Source organism: Bos taurus, chromosome 19 (assembly GCF_002263795.3).
Source record: "Bos taurus isolate L1 Dominette 01449 registration number 42190680 breed Hereford chromosome 19, ARS-UCD2.0, whole genome shotgun sequence".
Classification (NCBI taxonomy): Eukaryota; Metazoa; Chordata; class Mammalia; order Artiodactyla; family Bovidae; genus Bos; species Bos taurus.
The window spans coordinates 27,918,204-27,936,796 of record NC_037346.1 but is presented as its reverse complement, the minus strand read 5'-3'; the positions used below and the strand labels follow the sequence as shown (position 1 = coordinate 27,936,796).

General features: G+C 52.0%; 1 protein-coding gene and 1 long non-coding RNA gene across 4 annotated transcripts; one reads left to right on the top strand and one right to left on the bottom strand.

The window, feature by feature from the left end:
- Nucleotides 1-677: 677 nt before the first annotated feature.
- ARHGEF15 (Rho guanine nucleotide exchange factor 15) lies at nucleotides 678-13,123 on the bottom strand. Of its 3 annotated transcripts, XM_024979972.2 has the most exons (17): nucleotides 13,006-13,123; nucleotides 12,441-12,476; nucleotides 10,256-10,923; nucleotides 9,553-9,885; nucleotides 9,275-9,329; nucleotides 8,178-8,236; nucleotides 7,863-8,074; nucleotides 7,597-7,757; nucleotides 7,281-7,433; nucleotides 7,023-7,152; nucleotides 5,063-5,137; nucleotides 4,853-4,945; nucleotides 4,612-4,772; nucleotides 4,363-4,515; nucleotides 3,944-4,026; nucleotides 3,729-3,833; nucleotides 678-2,819 (listed from the first exon to the last, which is right to left on the bottom strand). In XM_024979972.2, exons 3-17 carry the CDS (start codon nucleotides 10,872-10,874, stop codon nucleotides 2,668-2,670), a joined length of 2,544 nt encoding a protein of 847 aa, XP_024835740.1. In that variant the 5' UTR covers nucleotides 10,875-10,923; nucleotides 12,441-12,476; nucleotides 13,006-13,123; the 3' UTR covers nucleotides 678-2,667. The 3 variants fall into 3 exon arrangements, with proteins under 3 accessions (XP_024835740.1, XP_010814317.1, NP_001192641.1); XM_010816015.4 differs by lacking the exon at nucleotides 12,441-12,476; NM_001205712.1 differs by lacking the exons at nucleotides 12,441-12,476; nucleotides 13,006-13,123 and having other exon boundaries at nucleotides 2,207-2,819; nucleotides 10,256-10,874.
- Nucleotides 11,860-18,574, top strand: LOC132343040 (uncharacterized). Its single transcript, XR_009491698.1, has 2 exons — nucleotides 11,860-12,043; nucleotides 17,119-18,574. It is a non-coding gene; the product is annotated as an uncharacterized lncRNA (long non-coding RNA).
- The last annotated feature ends 19 nt before the right edge of the window (nucleotides 18,575-18,593 follow it).

Below are 18,593 nucleotides of genomic sequence, written 5' to 3'. Positions count from 1 at the left end.
TTAACTGATTTCCGTCTTTCCATTGTCCCAATATCAGAATCTCTGGCTTGGAGCCTGGAGGTTTCCTTAAATGGCAGGATTTGGGAAGGGACTGAGGATTTGGGAGGGAACACATATGTGGGATACATGTGCAGCTTTTCGTGCCTCTGGATGTGTCTGTGTGTCTCTGAGTATCAGAGGACGAGGGGAGTTTCTGTGGAGTGACACCCCACCCCAGCCCCCAGGAAACTTGTTAGCATGTAGGTCAGTTCCCTCCCCATGACCACTGCCTTCTCTTCCTGGACTTCAGTCCCTTTGTTGCCACCCCTAGAGTGTTCTTTGCTCAGATCTTCCCAGATGCTTCCTTCTTGTTATTTGGGTCTCAGTTTAACATCATCTCCTCCAGGCTCTTCCCCAAAGCCACACACATACACACACACATGCACACACACACACACACACACACACACACACACTACTCTGTATCATAGCCTTTTTTGCATTTTCTTCAAAGTAATCACTTCTATCTGATCTTATCTTAGTTATTAAATTGTTTACTTAGCAACTTCCCCAGAATGTAAGCTCCTTAAGGGCAAGGTCCTTGTCTTTTTCATCTCTGTATCCTCAGATCCTAGAAGAGTGCCTAGCTCATAGAAGGCACTCAATGAACAGATGTAGAAATGAATTAAACACAGAGATGTGTGGCTGCTCAGTAAAGGACATTTATTGCTGACTGATTGCCTTTTGTGTTCTTCACTTGCCCAAGTCCCAGCTATATCTGGCTCTACCTGTCCTTTTCCCAACCTGCAGCTCCCTGCTCCAGCACCTGAAACTCTCCCACCACCATACTGTCCAAGATCCCTCGGAAGCTATGAGCATCAGCACATTCAGGCCTTGCACCTGCTCTCCAAGCCCCAGTTCCCAGCAGAGCTGACCCCTGCTCTCAAAAAATACCTTTTCAACCAGCTCTGCTCCCCCTAATAGAGTCACATTTAGAAACCACTCCTGCTTTAAAAACTTGGTCCCCCAGAAAGCCTCAACACAGCTCCACCAATATTTCTTGACAGTGATGACTCAGTGGGTAAAGAATCCATCTGCAATGCAGGAGACATAGGAGACACAGGTTTGATCCCTGGGTTGGGAAGATCCCCTGGAGAAGAAAATGACAACCCACTCCAGTATTCTTGCCTGGAAAATCCCATGGACAGAGGAGCCTGGCAGGCTACAGTGAGTTGCAAAAAGTTGGACACGACTAAGTGACTAAGCATGGCATGGCATCTCATATGCCAGGCACTGTGCTGGGTCAATCTCCAAAGTCATGGACAAGCCAAATGCCAGTACCTTTCTCCCTCTGGATCCCTCAGAGTTCTTGCACTCTCTTGTGAAGGGCATGGCAGTTTATGTCCCAGGCAAGTTGCCATGCGTGAGCTGAAGGGAAGGAGTGATGCCATTTGCCCGCAATTGTCTGCTCTGCTCTGTCTGTCCCTCACTTCCTCCTCTGGCATCGTGCCAGTTTCTCATCTGTAAGCAGATGCTCTGGGTGGGGTTAGGCAGCAACACTGGCTCTCTGTTCTCTCCCACTGCTTGGGCCAGTCTTTCTGTGAAAGGATCATGATGAAGGCAAGAAAGCCCTAGAGGCTCAGTTGGCTCAAGAGCCACAGCTGAAGCTCACCCAAACCTGGGGCCCAGAGTCAGTCTGAAGCCTGAGGCTGAGGCTGGATGGCTGGTTATGGTTCAGGCTGGATGATCTGCAAGTAGGGATTATGGGGGCCAAACTTTGGGCAAGGAGAAGGGCCTACAAACTTCAGGAGGCCTCAGACCCCAGCTACTGGCCATCTTCAGTCCTTCAGACTCCTCTGCAAGGCTGCTTGGTGTCTCTGGCCTCCAAGAGACCCAGAACCCAGGACTCTCTCATCCCCAGCTCTGGCCTCTGGCTACCAAGCCATACCCAGCACATTTGCCTCTGGAGCTCAGACCTAGTGTCTTTTTGAGGAGACTAATGGGAAAAATGAGGGGTGAGGGAAGAAATAGAGCACTCAGTTATCTGGCAAGGAGGCAAAACCATACACACCATGTTCCAAAAAATCACCCTCCTTAATACATATACAGACATATGCACACACACAGATTCTCTGAGACATACTCTGGATTCTTCTAGAAGAAAGGAAGTGGCTTAAGAGGATACAGGAGGCACCTCAGGAATGGAATCTAATACTTCCCAGACTCGAAAGACAAGACAGTGATTGCTATAGCACCAAGCAGGGTTCCTATTGGTCTCTTGGGCCCAGATCACCATCTGGACATATCCCTGCTATTGGCTATTTGATCCTAGGACTTTATCTCAAATGCAGCCCTCTTTTAACTGCCTTGACCTAGAATCCTCTTCTTTGGCTGTGAGCATAGCAGGGATACTCACTGGCCAGAGGCTCACCACCTACTGTCCGCTCTGCACTAAGCCTCTGCCTCCACTGGCAACCCACTCAAGCCATCTTCATTCTCCCTCCTGCGTGGGCTCAGACGGCCCTGTTTTCATTGGCTGCCCAGTCTTGAAGCTCAGTCCCTATTGGTTGCCACTGAGGTAGCGTTTCCACTGACAGCGAATCCAGTGCATGGATGGGCTTTGTTCTCTCTGTGTCAGGCTGCCAGCTGTCCTGACTTGCGCTGCTCCCCTCCACACACCATCATGCATTAGGGTGGGGGGGCATCGGGGGGGCCTGAAGACGGCCCAACAGCCTCCAGGAGTCTCTGGTGCTGACGAAGGTGCTTCCTCCTTTCATGTTCCCCTGTGACTTCACACACCAACTGGGCAGGGAAGGCTCCAGGAAGCCCTTTCAGCCAGCCTAAAAAAGAAGACACAAGGGCCTAAGTGGGTCCAGGGCAGAGGGCAGGTCGGGGGGCAGGGGGACGGGAAGGGAGGCCCAGTGGGGTCTAATGCCTGAGGGCCGTGGCAGGCGTGGGAATTAGTGGAAAAGCCTTGGAGCATTGGAGGCCATTACAGGTGGATGTGACAGCAGCATCAGAGAGAGGTGGGGTCCCTCCCATAAAGCCCTGCGTTGACTGCTCATCTCACTCAGAGTGACAGCCAGAGTTTTTACAGGAACCTATGAGGACCCTCGTGACCTGATTCCAGTTACCCCTATGACCTCATCTGCTTCTCTCTCCTTTCCTCACTCCCTCTTGTCACACCGGCTTTCTTACCGCTCGTCAAACACACTGGCCTGACTCCTGCATCCCTTTGGGACACTCCTACACCAGACACCATGTGCCTAAATTCTTTCACCAAGCCACTGTCCACAGGGTGCCTGTGAGATCCGCCTCACCCTCTCTACTTACTGTTTGTTTATTTATTTGGCTACAGAGGGGTTTAGTTGCACCATGAGAACTCTTAGTTCCAGCATATGGGATCTATTTCCCTGACTAGGGATTGAACCCAGGCCCCCTGCATTGGGAGTGCAGCATCTTAATGACCAATCTACCAGGGAAGTCCCTTGACCTCCCTGTTTAAACGTGTAACCCTACCCAACCTGGAGACTCTTAACCTCCTTGACTCTGCTTCACCTTTGATTTTCCACAGCACTTTTCCCCTTATTTATCTTGTTTGTTCTTTATAGTTTTACCTCTACTTGAATGTATAGTATAGCAGGGCAAGGATATCTGCGTGTCTGGTACACAGTGCTGAGAACAGTGAGTGGTATCTCATAAATGCTGAATAAATATTTATTGAATGAATGAATAAAAGAATCTCTCACCTTCAGGGTTCTTGTGAAGGTGCTTGGGGGGAGCCCTGGACTCCACATTTCGTCCCTCTGTCTTGGTGGGTGTGGAAGGCTCCGAACAGAGTTCCTGGGAACAGTCTGGTTGGGGTGGGTGACATCACAGTGGGATCCAGGCTCTTTTTAGCTTCTCCCCCATATTCCTTGAAGACTCCCTTCTCCTTCCCTCCTCCCCTCTTGGGGACACTCACCACAGTCCTCATAGACGGTGTCTGCAGAGCAGGGAAGGGGGCCTGGGGTAGGGAAGGCGCCCAGCCAGCGCTGCATGTCTGATCTGGTGAGAACATAGGGAAGGGGTCACCTTTGGCCCAGGAGATCCTCCTGGGGGTTAGCCAGGGGCTTCGGAGGAGAGACTTTGTGGGGAGGGTGGTGGACTCTGAGAGGTCAGGTAAGGGTCAGGAGTGGGTCCCCCAGGGTGTTTTCTTTTTCGGTGGCACCTGCTGGATCTTAGTTCCCTGACCAGAGATTGAACCTGTGCCCCCTGCAGTGGAAGCATGGAGTTTCAACCACTGGACCACCAGGGAAACACACACACACACACACACACACACACACACACTCACACACACACACCCTGCCCAGAGTGTTTTCTGAAGGAGACACAACTCACAGGGATGAAGCTTGGAGTAGCCGGTGTGTGGGGCGGCCCTGGTGGTTGCTGAGAAGAGAGAGGCGGAACGTAGGGGGGCCAGATGGGTCTGGGACCTGCTGGGCCTGGACCAGGGAGCGATGGGCATAATCCAGAACCTGTAGCCGCTGTCCACTGCCCAGGGAAGAGGAGGTTCAGAGGGAGAGCAGAGGTCTAGCTGGACTCCTCCTCCCCACCCCTGCCTGGGCTCCCTCCCTCCCTGGGACCCACCTCTTGGGCTGAGTGATGAGCAGCAGGTCACTGAAGAGCAGCAGGCAGAGGGGGGTGAAGCGGGGGCGCGAGGCAAAGAGCACGCCTCCCCTCCTGCACCCCAACTCTGTCAGTTCCCCCTGCAACTCCAGGCGCCTGGACCAGGAGACCAGGGGCAGGGCCTGTGAAGAAGCAGGGAGGAGATTCTGACCTCACAGCACCATGGGGAAAGGGAATCCCGGAGCCTGGGCGGGGGGCTAACCTTGACTTTGTGGAAGCGCAGCCTCTGCGTGAGCCGGATCAGCTCCTCTGTCTGTTTCATGCGTCCGACCTCGGCACTGCACCGCTCAATGATCTGGGTAAGGGAAGCTGAATCACCCACCCTTCCCACCGCCTACACCCATCTCACCCCCTCCACCCATCCCTCCCTCCCACCTCCTCACCTCCCCTAGCCCCAGCATCCCCCTCCCACCTTACTGACAGCACCTAGGGCCTTCTGGGCATTCTCCTGGCGGCTGGACCCCTCCTCTGTCTGACGCAGGATATTCTGGGGACAAAGTTCAGTTCAGTTCAGTTGCTCAGTTCAGTTGTGTCCGACTCTTTGCGACCCCATGAACCACAGCACGCCGGGCCTCCCTGTCCATCACCAACTCCTGGAGTCCACCCAAACCCATGTCCATTGAGTCGGTGATGCCATCCAACCATCTCATCCTCTGTCGGGAACAAAGAGGAAGGGTAATTGGACCCCTGCTCTGCAGCCCTGGGATTCAGAGGGGTTGCAACTCAGAGGACCCCACTTGGCTTGGCATTTTGGGGTTCACAGGGCTGGGGCACTAGCCTCGCCATTCATTGTCTGCATAACCCTGAGCAACTCACATTACCTCTCCTCTCTTAGTTTCCCCATCTGTAAAATGGGGATAATTTCTACTGACCAAATCAATAGCATTGTGAGAATTCAATAAGGAAATCTATATAAAGTACTTAGCATAGTCTTTGGGACATAGTAAATGCTGAAAAGAAGGTTGCTATTATTTTAATAATTATTAACCACAACTATTATTATATTAGAGGGCTTCCTGATAGCTCAGTTGGTAAAGAACTGCCTGAAATATGGGAAACCTGGGTTCAATCCCTGGGTTGGGAAGATCCCCTGAAGAAGGGAAAGGCTTCCCACTCCAGTATTCGGGCCTGTGTCCCAGAGTTGGACATGACTAAGCGACAAAAAAATAATTAGTAGAAGCAACATAGCATGGAATTAAGAGTACCTGGATTTGAAGTTTGTATCCATCAATTATTGAATATTATCTGTATGACCTGTGGCAAGTTATTTAACCTCTTTGAGCCTCAGTTTCCTTATCTATAAAGTGGGATCGACAACAGTTCCTAGCCTCACACAGTCATTAGTAAGGTTAAACAGGTGTGTAGCACTTAGAACATCTAGAAAAGACACTCAAGAGTTGCTTAGCTATTATGATTAGAGCCATCCTCCTGATCATAATTATGCTGTTGTTGTCTACACTGGGGATATATAAGGCGGTGCGTGTGAGCTCAGTCACGTCCAACTCTTTGCAACCCATGGACTGTGGCCCACCAGGCTCCTCTGTCCATGGGATTATCCCAGCAAGAATACTGGAGTAGGTTGCCATTTCCTCCTCCAGGGGATCTTCCTGACCCAGGGATTAAACCCATGTCTCCTGCATTGGCAAGGGGATTGCTTACCACTGAGCCAGCAGGGCAGCTCCTATATAAAGCTGAATAAGACATTAAGACACTGGAAACATAACTGAGGGCTCTTCACCCTGAGATCCCCACATTGGTTCAGGGAGAATTTTCTTCTCTACAGTAGAAGAGTGTTTCTCACCACTTTTTTCAGTATCACCCCTCTAAGGAGCCTATTTAGACATTGCCCCACCCCCCACCATGAAATTTTAATACCATTGATACACTGTATATCTATTTAGGTACTCTGGCCTTTCGGAGTACCACAACCAGTGGAATATTTAACATGTTTTTACCCCTCAAAGGAGGAGTTTCTGCCTCCTTGGAGATGATATCATCTCCACTGGGAAGGCACACAGTCAAAGATATGGCCTGAGAAGACCTCAAAAACCACTCACCACATTCACCCTGAGACCTGGAGAGAGAAAAGGGGGCATGCCCAGAGTGGCTCAGCCAGTTAGCAGCAGAGCTAAGACCAGAACTCAGGTCTCTAGCCAGAGGCTCTTCTCCTGCACCAGACCACTTCCTGAAACGTTTGGGTAACTCCAGATAGGGCTTGGGGGTAGGGAGTGTCCTAGATGGAGGGCCCCCGATTTTGAGTCCTAACTTAGGGGTTTGCTGTGTTCCTGGTGGGGCGGGAAATGGTGATGGCGGGGCAGGAGGCCCCATCAGGGCTGGTGGGGCCGAAAAGGGCCCAGGCCAGGACGCGGTACCTGCAGCAGCATGCGGAGCCGCGTGATGCGCTGAAAGGGCAGGAGCAGGAAGGAGGGCAGCGGGAGGCGCTGGCACTTGGGAAGGCTCTGCAGCCGCCGCAGCTCCGCGGAGAAGCGAACGTTCGTGTCCCTACGGAGGCAGGAGCAGGCTGGCGTCTGGTTGGAAACCCTAATCACCCGCGACCTGCCCCGGCCTGGACCCTGCCCCTGTACCCCGGCTTCCTCCCGCACGGGTGACCCTTCCACTACTACACTCACATCAGGCGGCTGTAGGTCTCCTCCTGATACTGCTGGTTCCGCACATAGTCCACGTACACGGAGAAAGGTCCCACGGCATGCGCGTGCACCACGTCGCACAGGTCACGGATGTGGGGGGAAGCGCGCACCCGGGACAGTAACTTCCCCAGAAAACTGCGGGAGTGGGGAACACGCACTGGAGGCGGGGCAGAGAGCCTGGGGTGCCCACCGCCCCACCCCCCGACTTCTGGAGGGAAGGCCCCCGAGACAGAGCTGAGAAGCCGTGCTTTCCCCCTACCCCAGGCTTGCCCAGCAGAAAGGTGGGGACCCCACTGACCGCTCACTGACTCCCTGGACTCGCTGCACGTTGGAGAAGAGGGTGTGGTGATCCCGGGGGGTGAGTGTGTCCCGGAGCGCCTGGCTCAGCACGAAGGTGTCGGTCAGCAGCCGCAGGGAGCGCAGGTACGAAGCCTCCGATGTCACCACCTCGAACAGGCTCTAAGGAGGATGCGCAGGGTGCGAATGGAAAGCCCAGCTCCCAGCCCAGGCCTGGGGCCCAGGCTCCTCCCCTCCGCGCCCCGCACCGAGCCCAGGGACGCCCACCTCCTGCATCCGCCGCTCCTGGGCACTCAGGGTGTCCAGGAGGCCGCTGGCTCGCACAGCCGGAAGCTCCTGCCACAGCGTGTTTCGAGGGCCCGGGGGACGGGCGAAGGTGGGAGCTTCCCCAGCGTTTGCTGAAGCCGGACCCCCATCCTCACCGACCCCCCACAGCTCCTCTGACAGCACGGCTGCGCGGTAGGTCTGGTAAAGCGGTTCTGGAGAGCAGACAGGCACATCAGGGAAGTCCCGTGCCCCACCTAGCCGGTCCGCGCTGCTAGCTGGGTCTCAGCAGGCACCCCGGGGTCCAGCAGCCCTCACCATCCTGCAGGGGCAGCTCCCAGTTCTGCTCCTTCAGCTCCTCCAGCTCCTCTTCCTCCCTGTGGAAAGAGAAAGGGATGGAGTTCCTCAAAACACAGCTATTCACATGATACTGTGCAGGGGTACACAACCGACGTCCAGGTCGTATGTAGGGACCCTAGCCAAACCCCAGCTTGTTTTATGTGCCTGTGGTATGTGAGGCCCTAAGCGGGCCCCGTCCATTCCTGTTATCTCAACCTCTGGACACTGTACACTGGTAGCCTCCATCTCCAGGGCTTTCATGGAAGGACCACTGTCTGGAATGTCCTGTATGTGCCTCAGTGCAACTTAGCTCAGCTGTTACACCTCCCCCCACTCTGTTCTGGTCATCAGCACCACCGCACACCCATTCACCCAAAGTGAAAACCCAGGAGACTAAACTCCAGTAAATGCTGAATAAATTGATGGTCTCAGATTAACTCTGATGATGGTGGTGAAAGAACTGATGGGCCCAGGTAACACAGGAGAAATGTTCCTGGTTGCCACATGGATTTGTGGACAATAATTTCAATAGAGGCTCAAAGTGGGGCAACTAAAATGACTTAGTATGGGCCTGACTCTTCACCAGTATCAGACCCCAGCCACTTATTAAGTATTTGGTATGTTTACCCCAATTTCACAGGTGAGGAGGCTGAGACCCAGAAAGGTTAAGTGAATGTTTGAGGTCACATAGCTGATAAGGGACAAAGCTGGGGTTAGAAACTGGGGCTGCTTGTCCCTAGAGGCCCAGCTCTTCTTCACTCGATGCTTGGGGTGGGATTTAGGTGGACCCAAAGTTTAGTCTGGGCTTCCCAGGTGGCACTAGTGGTAAAGAACTGCATGCCAGTGCAGGAGACTTAAAGAGACTCGGGTTCCATCCCTGAGTTGGGAAGATCCCCTGGAGGAAAGCGTGGCAACCCACTCCAGTATTCTTGCCTGGAGACTCCCATGGACAGAGGAGCCTGGCAGGCTTCTGGGTCGCAATAGTCAGACCCGACTGAAGTGACTTAGCGCACACACACACACACACACACAAAGTTTAGTCTGTTTTCAGGAAGGAGTATCTAGGTGTTCAGTACCTGCCCTCCGTGGTGGCTGGAGAATCATTCTGAGGAGCACCATCAGGACTGTCCCCTAAGAGAGAACCCAGAGTGAAGAATCACCAGCCCAGGACTCCTGACCCCAGCCCAGCAAAGACTGTTACTATAGAAACTACAACTGTCAGCTCCGGAGCAGCAGCTGGTGGAGGAACAAGAAGCCCAGGGCTTGTCGGGGGTTGTAGTGAGTTGGTGTTTAGAACGCTACATCTCCACCCAGTCTCTTCCCAGCCCTGAGGCCCATCCCTCGGGCCCTGTACCTCTTTGGATTCCATCTTCAGAGGGCGGATCGAGATCAGGCTGTGGGGGCTCCCCAGAGATGGTGATGTCCTGTCTGATCCGAGTTGGTTTAGGGGGTTTGAGGGGTGGCAGGAGTTTGCGCTCAGCAGTGGAGCGGTAGGATGTGAGGACGACTGGGGGGTGGCTGAGGCTTGAAGGGCTGGGGCGGGAGCGGGAGGCCCGCAGTGGGGAGGCCCGGCAAGGGACCCTGGGGCCATCCTCATAGCCCCCCACTGGCACCCATCGGAGCTCCAGGCCAGGCCGGCCCACGTGGCAGACACAGGGGCAGCAGGGAGGGCAGGCCAGCCCAGCACCTGTGGGAGACAGGGGCCTCCTTAGGACAGCCCCCCTCCCCAGGCCTCCTCCCTCCCCTTAACCTGTGCAGCAGCAGGAACTAGAGGTCAGTGCTAGGCATCTCTCACCTTCAGGCTCTCTTCAAAGCTCCAGAAGTATTAAAACCAGATTTTCAAAGTATGGAATCCATTTTTTAAAAAGTAGCCTCTTAAAGTACCCAATCTAAGGAACTTGCCTGGCAGTTTAGTGTTAGGACTCTGCACTTCCAATGCTGGAGGCATGGGTTCGATCCCTGGTTACACCCCCAGGGTGTAACTCCACCCCTCCAAAAAAAATCGTAAAGCCCTGAGAATGAAAAAGAGGAGCTGGATTGAGCCCAGCCCAGCTTACCTGGAGTGCCGTTCTCCTGGGACCCGCTCCCAGTGAGGTTGCCCTGGGGAGTCTCTCTCTCCCCATTCACATCCACTCCCCCTGGGGGACTTGGCTCCAGGGTGTCTGCAGCCTGGACTCTGCCTTCAGTCCCCCATTCGAACTTGCCAGCCAGTCTGCGCACAGTGCCTGGGGCCGAGGCAGAGCCATCCTGGTCGGGGACCTGGGTCGTGGGGAGCAGGGGCAGAGCCATGCGGGGTGACCCAGAGGGTTTGGGTGGGGGTACTGGAGACCGGGGAGTAGTCTCTGGGGAGATGGAGCGCCGGGACACTGGGCTGGGGGTGTCGGAAGAGTCTGGAAAAGAGTCTGGAAAAGTCTGGGAGTCGAGGCTGGCTTTAGAAGCTGATGGGGGCAGAAGGGCGGGGGGCTTGAGAGATGGGGCTGGGGGCTCCCAGAACATGGGGGTGCACATGGGGCTTGGTGCCTCATTGGCGGTGAGGGGAGATTCTTGTGGAGAGGAGCCGTTGTGGTGGGGCCCTGGGGACTGGGTAGCCCTGGCGCGAGAAGGGGGGCGGGGGCGGATGATCCGAGGGGGCTTCTGGGTGGGGGGTGTTGCTTCCGGAAGAGACTGGGCTGACATCTTCCTCTGAGCTCTTCCAAGGAGTGGGGTACACTGCTGGAGTCATCCCCTGAGGAAGAGGGGGCAGAAAGAGAGACCCTTAGTGCCCTTTGCACCCCCCACGCTCCTGCGTGAGTAGACCAAGACCTTTGAGCAGAATGTCTGCAGGCAAATGAGCTGAGATTTTAGGCTCAGGAGTAGAGGTGGGGGCACTTCCTCTCTTCCCTCCCCATTTCCACTGTCTTTTCTCATAACCTCTCAATCCTCCTTATTCCATTTCCTGAGAACTCTGAAACCCCACCCCCACACCCCCCAGCCTCCATCTCACTCCATCTTTTGACCTCTGCTGTCACAATCAGGCCAGAGGAGACAGAGGCCAGAGTGTGGGCACCTGGATAGAGACCCAAGTTGGGAGAGGACTGGATCAGCAAGGGAAATAGGGCATGCAGCTAAGTGTCTATCTCAGGAACTGTGTTCCGTGTCTGTGTGTTGTGAACTTTTGTGTGTGTGGTTTAAGCATGGACATGGCATGTGTGCGCTGCTGCTGCTGCTATTAATATATGAACTGGGTGTTGGATGCTGTGTTTCAGGAGCGTATCTGTTGGGACTTCCCTGACCATCCGGTGTCTAACACTCCACACTCCCCGTACAGGGGGCCCCTGTTCGATACCTGATCAGGAAATTAGATCCTGCATGCCTCAGCTAAGAGTTTGTGTGCCGCAACTTAAGAGCTCAATCTGGCCCAAATAAATATTTGGAAAAAAAAAAAAAGTGTGTCTATCGTATGTGGTACAAAGTGGGAGAGTGGGGTACACAGTGTGTGGGGTGAGATGGGGGTGTTGGGCGTGTGTTCTGTGCTTTCTCTGTGGGGCATATGTGCTGTGTGTGCCTGGGCCACATCACAGCTTCCCTGCTCCAGTGGGCCCTCCGCCCCCCATTTCCCAGTTCCTCTCTCCGGACTCTCCCTTTCCGGATTATTTTTAGTCTCCTTTTCCTGCCATGAAGATTCCTGGAGCCTCTGACCCCAGGAGACCAGGAGGCCCCGGGCATGGTCTCTCCTGCCCCATCCTCATCCCTGTCTGCCTCCTTGCTCCCCACCTGGTCCCAGAGAGAGGCCCCAGTGGGTAGAAGCCTGGATCCTGCCAGGATGCCCAGAGTGTGGTGAGGAAGGAGATCAGATCAGACTGAAGGTGAGGACCACTTGGGCAAGATGCTGGGGCATGGGCTCGCTTCCTCCTGTAAGCCTGAGAAGGCTGAAGGGTCACAGCGGGAAGACCTGCACCCCCACATTCCCTGTGGAGTCAGCAGGAGAGTCAGGTCCCTCTAAGCCCCAGATTGGTTTCTGAGAAATGATGCGGGGTGGGGGCTGGGGGCTGTAGACCGTGAGTCTCGCGGCTCAATGGCCTCTGTGTTCTGGCAGGAAGCTCCTTAGGTGACCCAGGCAGTAGCCTCGCCAGCTGGCCAGCTCCTCCCCAGCCTTGCCCCCTCCGGGATCCCTGCCCCCCTCAGGTATCAGCCCTTACTTCCTTCCCCCACCCCCCACTCAGGCCTCTCTCAGGGACCCAGGTACTCGGCCCAAGCACTCACCCTCAAGTCCTCTCCACTCTCGGTCACCTCCCGGGGCTGAGTGAGTAGGAGCAGGAAACAGGAATCGGATCCTCCTCCCAACCGGACACCCCCCCCCAACCACAGCACACTCCACATGCGCACACTGGGGCTCTGGAAGATGTGAGGGACCCCGAATGCCAGGTTTCCAAGGATAACAGAGTCTGTGGAAAGGATGAACCTCAGGCATGGAGAGTGGACTGTTGTGTATGCGCATGTTCTGTCCTGGGTCCACATTGCTGCATGGACAGGGGGTTCGTGGGGGCCCAGGCTGGACAGGGCTGGGGTCAGGATGGGGTGACCACGGCCCAGGCTGGGCTGGAGGTAGAGCATGGGCTCCAGACACCCCTGGGTCGCTGTGGTGTGGTGTGGTATGTCTCCTGACAGCGTGTCTGACCGTCTCTCCCACACCTTACGAGACAGCCCATCCCTTCAGTATCCAGCCTGTCTCCTTGGTGTGAGCCAGCCCATCATTTCACACCACGGAACCCCATCCCTACCCCAGTCGCCCCCTCCCTAACTCTGCAGTAGCGCTCCCTGAATTTACCTTTATCTCTTTGGAAGCAGTTTCTATTTTCAGCCTGTCCTGCCTGCCCCTTGGAGCAAGGAATGTGAGGCCGGGTCTCTGAGTGTGTCTGTTCCTGTGTTTCTGGGGCGGGAACTGTGGGCCCAGATTCAGATCTCTGCAAAGGAAGCCAGTTCTCAGCCCCACCCAGCCATTGTGTTGGGAGAGTGTGTGTGTGTAAAGGAGGAAGAAGGTGGCACATGCAGATGTGGGACTTAGTGGGGAGGTCTTGGTATTCCCCAGGTGGGTATGCCCTTGGCTGGGCCCCCTGCCTGCTCCCCATTCTCAGTCTCTGTCTCTCAAGGTCCCAGCCCCATGACTCTCCAGGTCCCACTGGGAGGTTTTGCTGTTGATTGGCTGGGAGTCAGTACCCCTGGGAGGGTGGGCGGGGGTGGAGGAGATCCCCTCTCACCTGTAATTTGCTTTGTGATTGAAGAGTTCCCAGGCCTCCGTGTCTGTCATAAGAACAGCTGACAGGGTGGAATGAGCCACATCCCACCCTGGGAAGATGGGAAGATGGGAGTGGGAGGAAGAGGCAGGGAGGGCAGTGAGGAACTCTGGCGGTCTTTGCCCACACCCAGGTGCCTGCTTTTGCCACACACACACATACACAAACGCAGGACCAGGGATCCAACTTTCCAACACATACACACATACCCAGAACCAGATTTCCAACCTCCCAACACACACACACACACACACACACACACACCAAGGCCAGACATCCAACCTCCCAGCCCTCACCTCTAGATGCTTGCCGGGTTCCAGGAAAAGGAAACCTCTACAAGAGTGCCTCAGAGACCCTATCGAGAAAGCTAAATGCACATGTGCAGCCAAACAAATCCTGCTTTTTGTTTTCACTAAAATAGGAATGTCTTTATTAGGTTTGCAACTTCAACATTTAAAGATAACTGAATGGCAGGGGAGGTGTGGATTCCTTGGTAGTCCACTGGTTAGCACTCTGTGCTTTCAGTGCTGGGGCCTGGGTTCAATCCCTGGTTGGGGAACTAAGAGACTGCAAGCTGTATGGCACGGCCAAAAAATAATAACAACTGAGAATTCCCTGGCAGTCCAGTGCCTAACAGTGGTCCAGTGGCTAGGACTCTGTGCTTTCACTGTCGAGAATGCAGTTTCAATCCCTGGTTGGGGAATTAAGTTCCCATAAGCCACATGTGGGCAGGAATCCCTTAGAAGAAATGGAGTAGCCATAATGGTCAACAAAAGAGTCCGAAATGCAGTACTTGGATGCAGTCTCAAAAATGACAAAATGATCTCTGTTCATTTCCAAGGCGAACCATTCAATATCACTGTAATCCAAGCCTATGCCCCAGCCAGTAACGCTGAAGAAGCTGAAGTTGAACGGTTCTATGAAGACCTACAAGACCTTTTAGAACTAACACCCCCAAAAGATGTCCTTTTCATTATAGGGGACTGGAATGCAAAAGTAGGAAGTCAAGAAACACCTTCAGTAACAGGCAACTTTGGCCTTGGAGTACGGAATGAAGCAGGGTAAAGGCTAATAGAGTGTTGCCAAGAGAACGCACTGCTCATAGCAAACACCCTCTTCTAACAACACAAGAGAAGACTCTACACATGGATATCACCAGATGGTCAACACCAAAATCAGATTGATTATATTCTTTGCAGCCAAAGATGGAGAAGCTCTATACAGTCAGCAAAAACAAGACCAGGAACTGACTATGGCTCAGATCATGAACTCTTTATTGCCAAATTCAGACTTAAATTGAAGAAAGTAGGGAAAACCACTAGACCATTCAGGTATGACCTAAGTCAAATCCCTTCTGATTATACAGTGGAAGTGAGAAATAGATTTAAGGGCCTAGATCTGATAGAGTGCCTGATGAACTATGGATGGAGGTTCATGACATTGTACAGGAGACAGGGATTAAGACCATCCCCATGGAAAAGAAATGCAAGAAAGCAAAATGGCTGTCTGAGGAGGCCTTACAAATAGCTGTGAAAAGAAGAGAAGTGAAAAGCAAAGGAGAAAAGGAAAGATATAAGCGTCTGAATGCGGAGTTCCAAAGAATAGCAAGGAGAGATAAGAAAGCCTTGCTCAGCGATCAATGCAAAGAAATAGAGGAAAACAACAGAATGGGAAAGACTAGAGATCTCTTCAAGAAAGTTAGAGACACCAAGGGAACATTTCATGCAAAGATGGGCTCAATAAAGGACAGAAATGGTATGGACCTAACAGAAGCAGAAGATATTAAGAAGAGGTGGCAAGAATACACAGAAGAACTGTACAAAAAAGATCTTCACGACCCAGATAATCACAATGGTGTGATCACTGACCTAGAGCCAGACATCCTGGAATGTGAAGTCAAGTGGGCCTTAGAAAGCATCACTATGAAAAAAAAAGAAAGCATCACTACGAACAAAGCTAGTAGAGGTGATGGAATTCCAGTTGAGCTATTTCACATCCTGAAAGATGATGCTGTGAAAGTGCTGCACTCAATATGGCAGCAAATTTGGAGAACTCAGCAGTGGCCACAGGACTGGAAAAGGTCAGTTTTCATTCCAATCCCAAAGAAAGGCAATGCCAAAGAATGCTCAAACTACTGCACAATTGCACTCATCTCACACGCTAGTAAAGTAATGCTCAAAATTCTCCAAGCCAGGCTTCAGCAATACGTGAACCGTGAACTTCCAGATGTTCAAGCTGGTTTTAGGAAAGGCAGAGGAACCAGAGATCAAATTGCCAACATCCGCTGGATCATGGAAAAAGCAAGAGAGTTCCAGAAAAACATCTATTTATGCTTTATTGATTATGCCAAAGCCTTTGACTATGTGGATCACAATAAACTGTGGAAGATTCTTCAAGAGATGGGAATACCAGACCACCTGACCTGCCTCTTGTGAAACCTATATCAGGTCAGGAAGCAACAGTTAGAACTGGACATGGAACGACAAACTGGTTCCAAATAGGAAAAGGAGTACATCAAGGCTGTATATTGTCACCCTGCTTATTTAACTTATATGCAGAGTATATCATGAGAAACGCTGGGCTGGAAGAAGCACAAACTGGAATCAAGATTGTTGGCAGAAATATCAATAACCTCAGATATGTAGATGAAACCACCCTTATGGCAGAAAGTGAAAAGGAACTAAAAAGCCTCTTGATGAAAGTGAAAGAGGGGAGTGAAAAAGTTGGCTTAAAGCTCAACATTCAAAAAACGAAGATCATGGCATCTGGTCCCATCATTTCATGGGAAATAGATGGGGAAACAGTGGAAACAGTGTCAGACTTTATTTTGGGGGGCTCCAAAATCAGAGCAGATGGTGATTGCAGCCTTGAAATTAAAAGACGCTTACTCCTTGGAAGGAAAGTTATGACCAACCTAGATAGCATATTGAAAAGCACAGACATTTCTTTGCCAACAAAGGTCCATCTAGTCAAGGCTATGGTTTTTCCAGTGGTCATGTATGGATGTGAGAGTTGGACTATAAAGAAAGCTGAGCGCCAAAGAACTGATGCTTTTGAACTGTGGTGTTGGAGAAGACTCTTGAGAGTCCCTTGGACTGCAAGGAGATCCAACCACTCCATCCTAAAGGAGATCAGTCCTGGGTGTTCATTGGAAGGACTGATGCTGAAGCTGAAACTGCCAATACTTTGGCTACCTCATGCAAAGAGTTGACTCATTGGAAAAGACTCTGATGCTGGGAGGGATTGGGGGCAGGAGGAGAAGGGGACGACAGAGGATGAGATGGCTGGATGGCATCACCGACATTACCCAGGACATGAGTCTGGGTAAGCTCCAGGAGTTGGTGATGGACAGGGAGGCCTGGTGTGCTGCAATTCCTGGGGTCACAAAGAGTCGGACACAACTGAGTGACTGAACTGAATTGAACTGAAGCCACACAGAGAGGCCAAAAAGAAAAATAGAAAACCCAAAAGCACTGGTTGTTAGCTACAAACGTGTTGGCACTTGGTATTACCTGAATTGCCCCAGGTCTGTGTGAGGATGTAAGCAGAAAAAGAGGAATTATGTGGGCTGGCCTACCTGTGGACTTTTACCTGGTCTTCCTGGCTTTCCTGAGCTTATTTCCTTGTCCTCTCTCTATCCTTTTCAGAGACCCACCTGGAGGCTTTTCACCTGCCCACCTGTTGGGGAGAGACTTCCCGTACTCCTGAAGGCAAGCCAGCGTGTTTTGGGAAACTCAAGTTCCCTGGAGCTACAATGAGGATGTAGCACTCGTGACAAACAGATTCCATTGGGTCCCCTGCTCAAAGCAGCCAGAAGGATGAAAAGTATGACTTATGCCCCAAAAGTCAAAGTGTTAGTCGCTTAGTCATGTCTGACTCTTTCCAGGCTCCTCTGTCCACGGAATTCTCTAGACAAGAATCCTGGAGTGGGTAGCCATTTCTTTCTCTAGGGGATCTTCCTGACCCAGGAATCAAACCTGGGTTTCCTGCATTGCAGGCAGATTCTTTACCTTCTGAGCCACCAGGGAAGCCCTCATCTCATTCCAAAAAGAAACTGAGTTCTGAAAAATCATGCTTTGTCATGTGTGCCACATTATTTTTGCACAAACACATTTTATGTATCGTACAAATGTTTTTGCAAAGGCACCGAAGGTTTTATTATGATGATAAATTCTTCCACAACAAGCAAAAGTTTTCTATTTTTCCATCTTCCAAAGGTGCCAGCATAGTTTCAATACTGTTTTCTGCCTTCTTCTAGCATTGCTTCATCACTATTTGCCATGTTACACAGTCTGTGTAACCGTATTTTTTCCTGGAATGTAATGTTGTACCAACTAGATTTTGCCATCCTGGTAACAACAGTAAAGTCTCCTGGGAAAATCTTCATTCCTCCACCCCACTCCATGTGGTTCCAGTGGGACAGCCAACACCAGCAGCCTCCTCCTGGCCACTGGAGTCAGATTCAATCAATTACAGGATTCCATTCCTCTGACCACAGAGACTGGCCCAGGAATGGGCTACTCACTCATGCCAGGACAGCCTTCCGCCCTAGATCTCTGGGAAAGGACAGCTTTCTTTCTTTCAAGGTCACAAAGCAGGAATAAAAAGAGTCAGGAGCCATCTGCATCTTGGCCTCCCTTCTCCTGGCCAATAGTGGAAGAAAATGAAACTCACACAGGAGAGAAGCAGACAGAGGCAAGAGATGGAGAGGGCCTGCCAACATCACTTAAGCCCCTTGCACTGCCCAGCTTCCAGAACCACTGAATTCTCTTTTGTGCTTAAGCTAGTTTGAGCTGGGTTTCTGTCACTTACTGCTGAAAGAATCTTAAATGCTTCAATTTATTCTTGAGTGCAGGGCATTTGGACAGCTTCCAGTTTTTGCCATTACAATGAATGCTGCAGTAAACATCTTTGTGAAAAACAAAAATACTTTCAATTTAAAAATGATTAAGGAATGTCCCCAGGTGGCCTAGTGGTTGGCATTCCAGGCTTTCACTGCTGTGGCCAGGGTTCAATCCCCGATAGGGGAACTGAGGTTGTGCAAGCCGTGCAGCGAGGCCAAAAAATAAATGGAAATTAAAAAAAATAAAAATGAAACTTCAACGTGATTGGTCTTGATTTT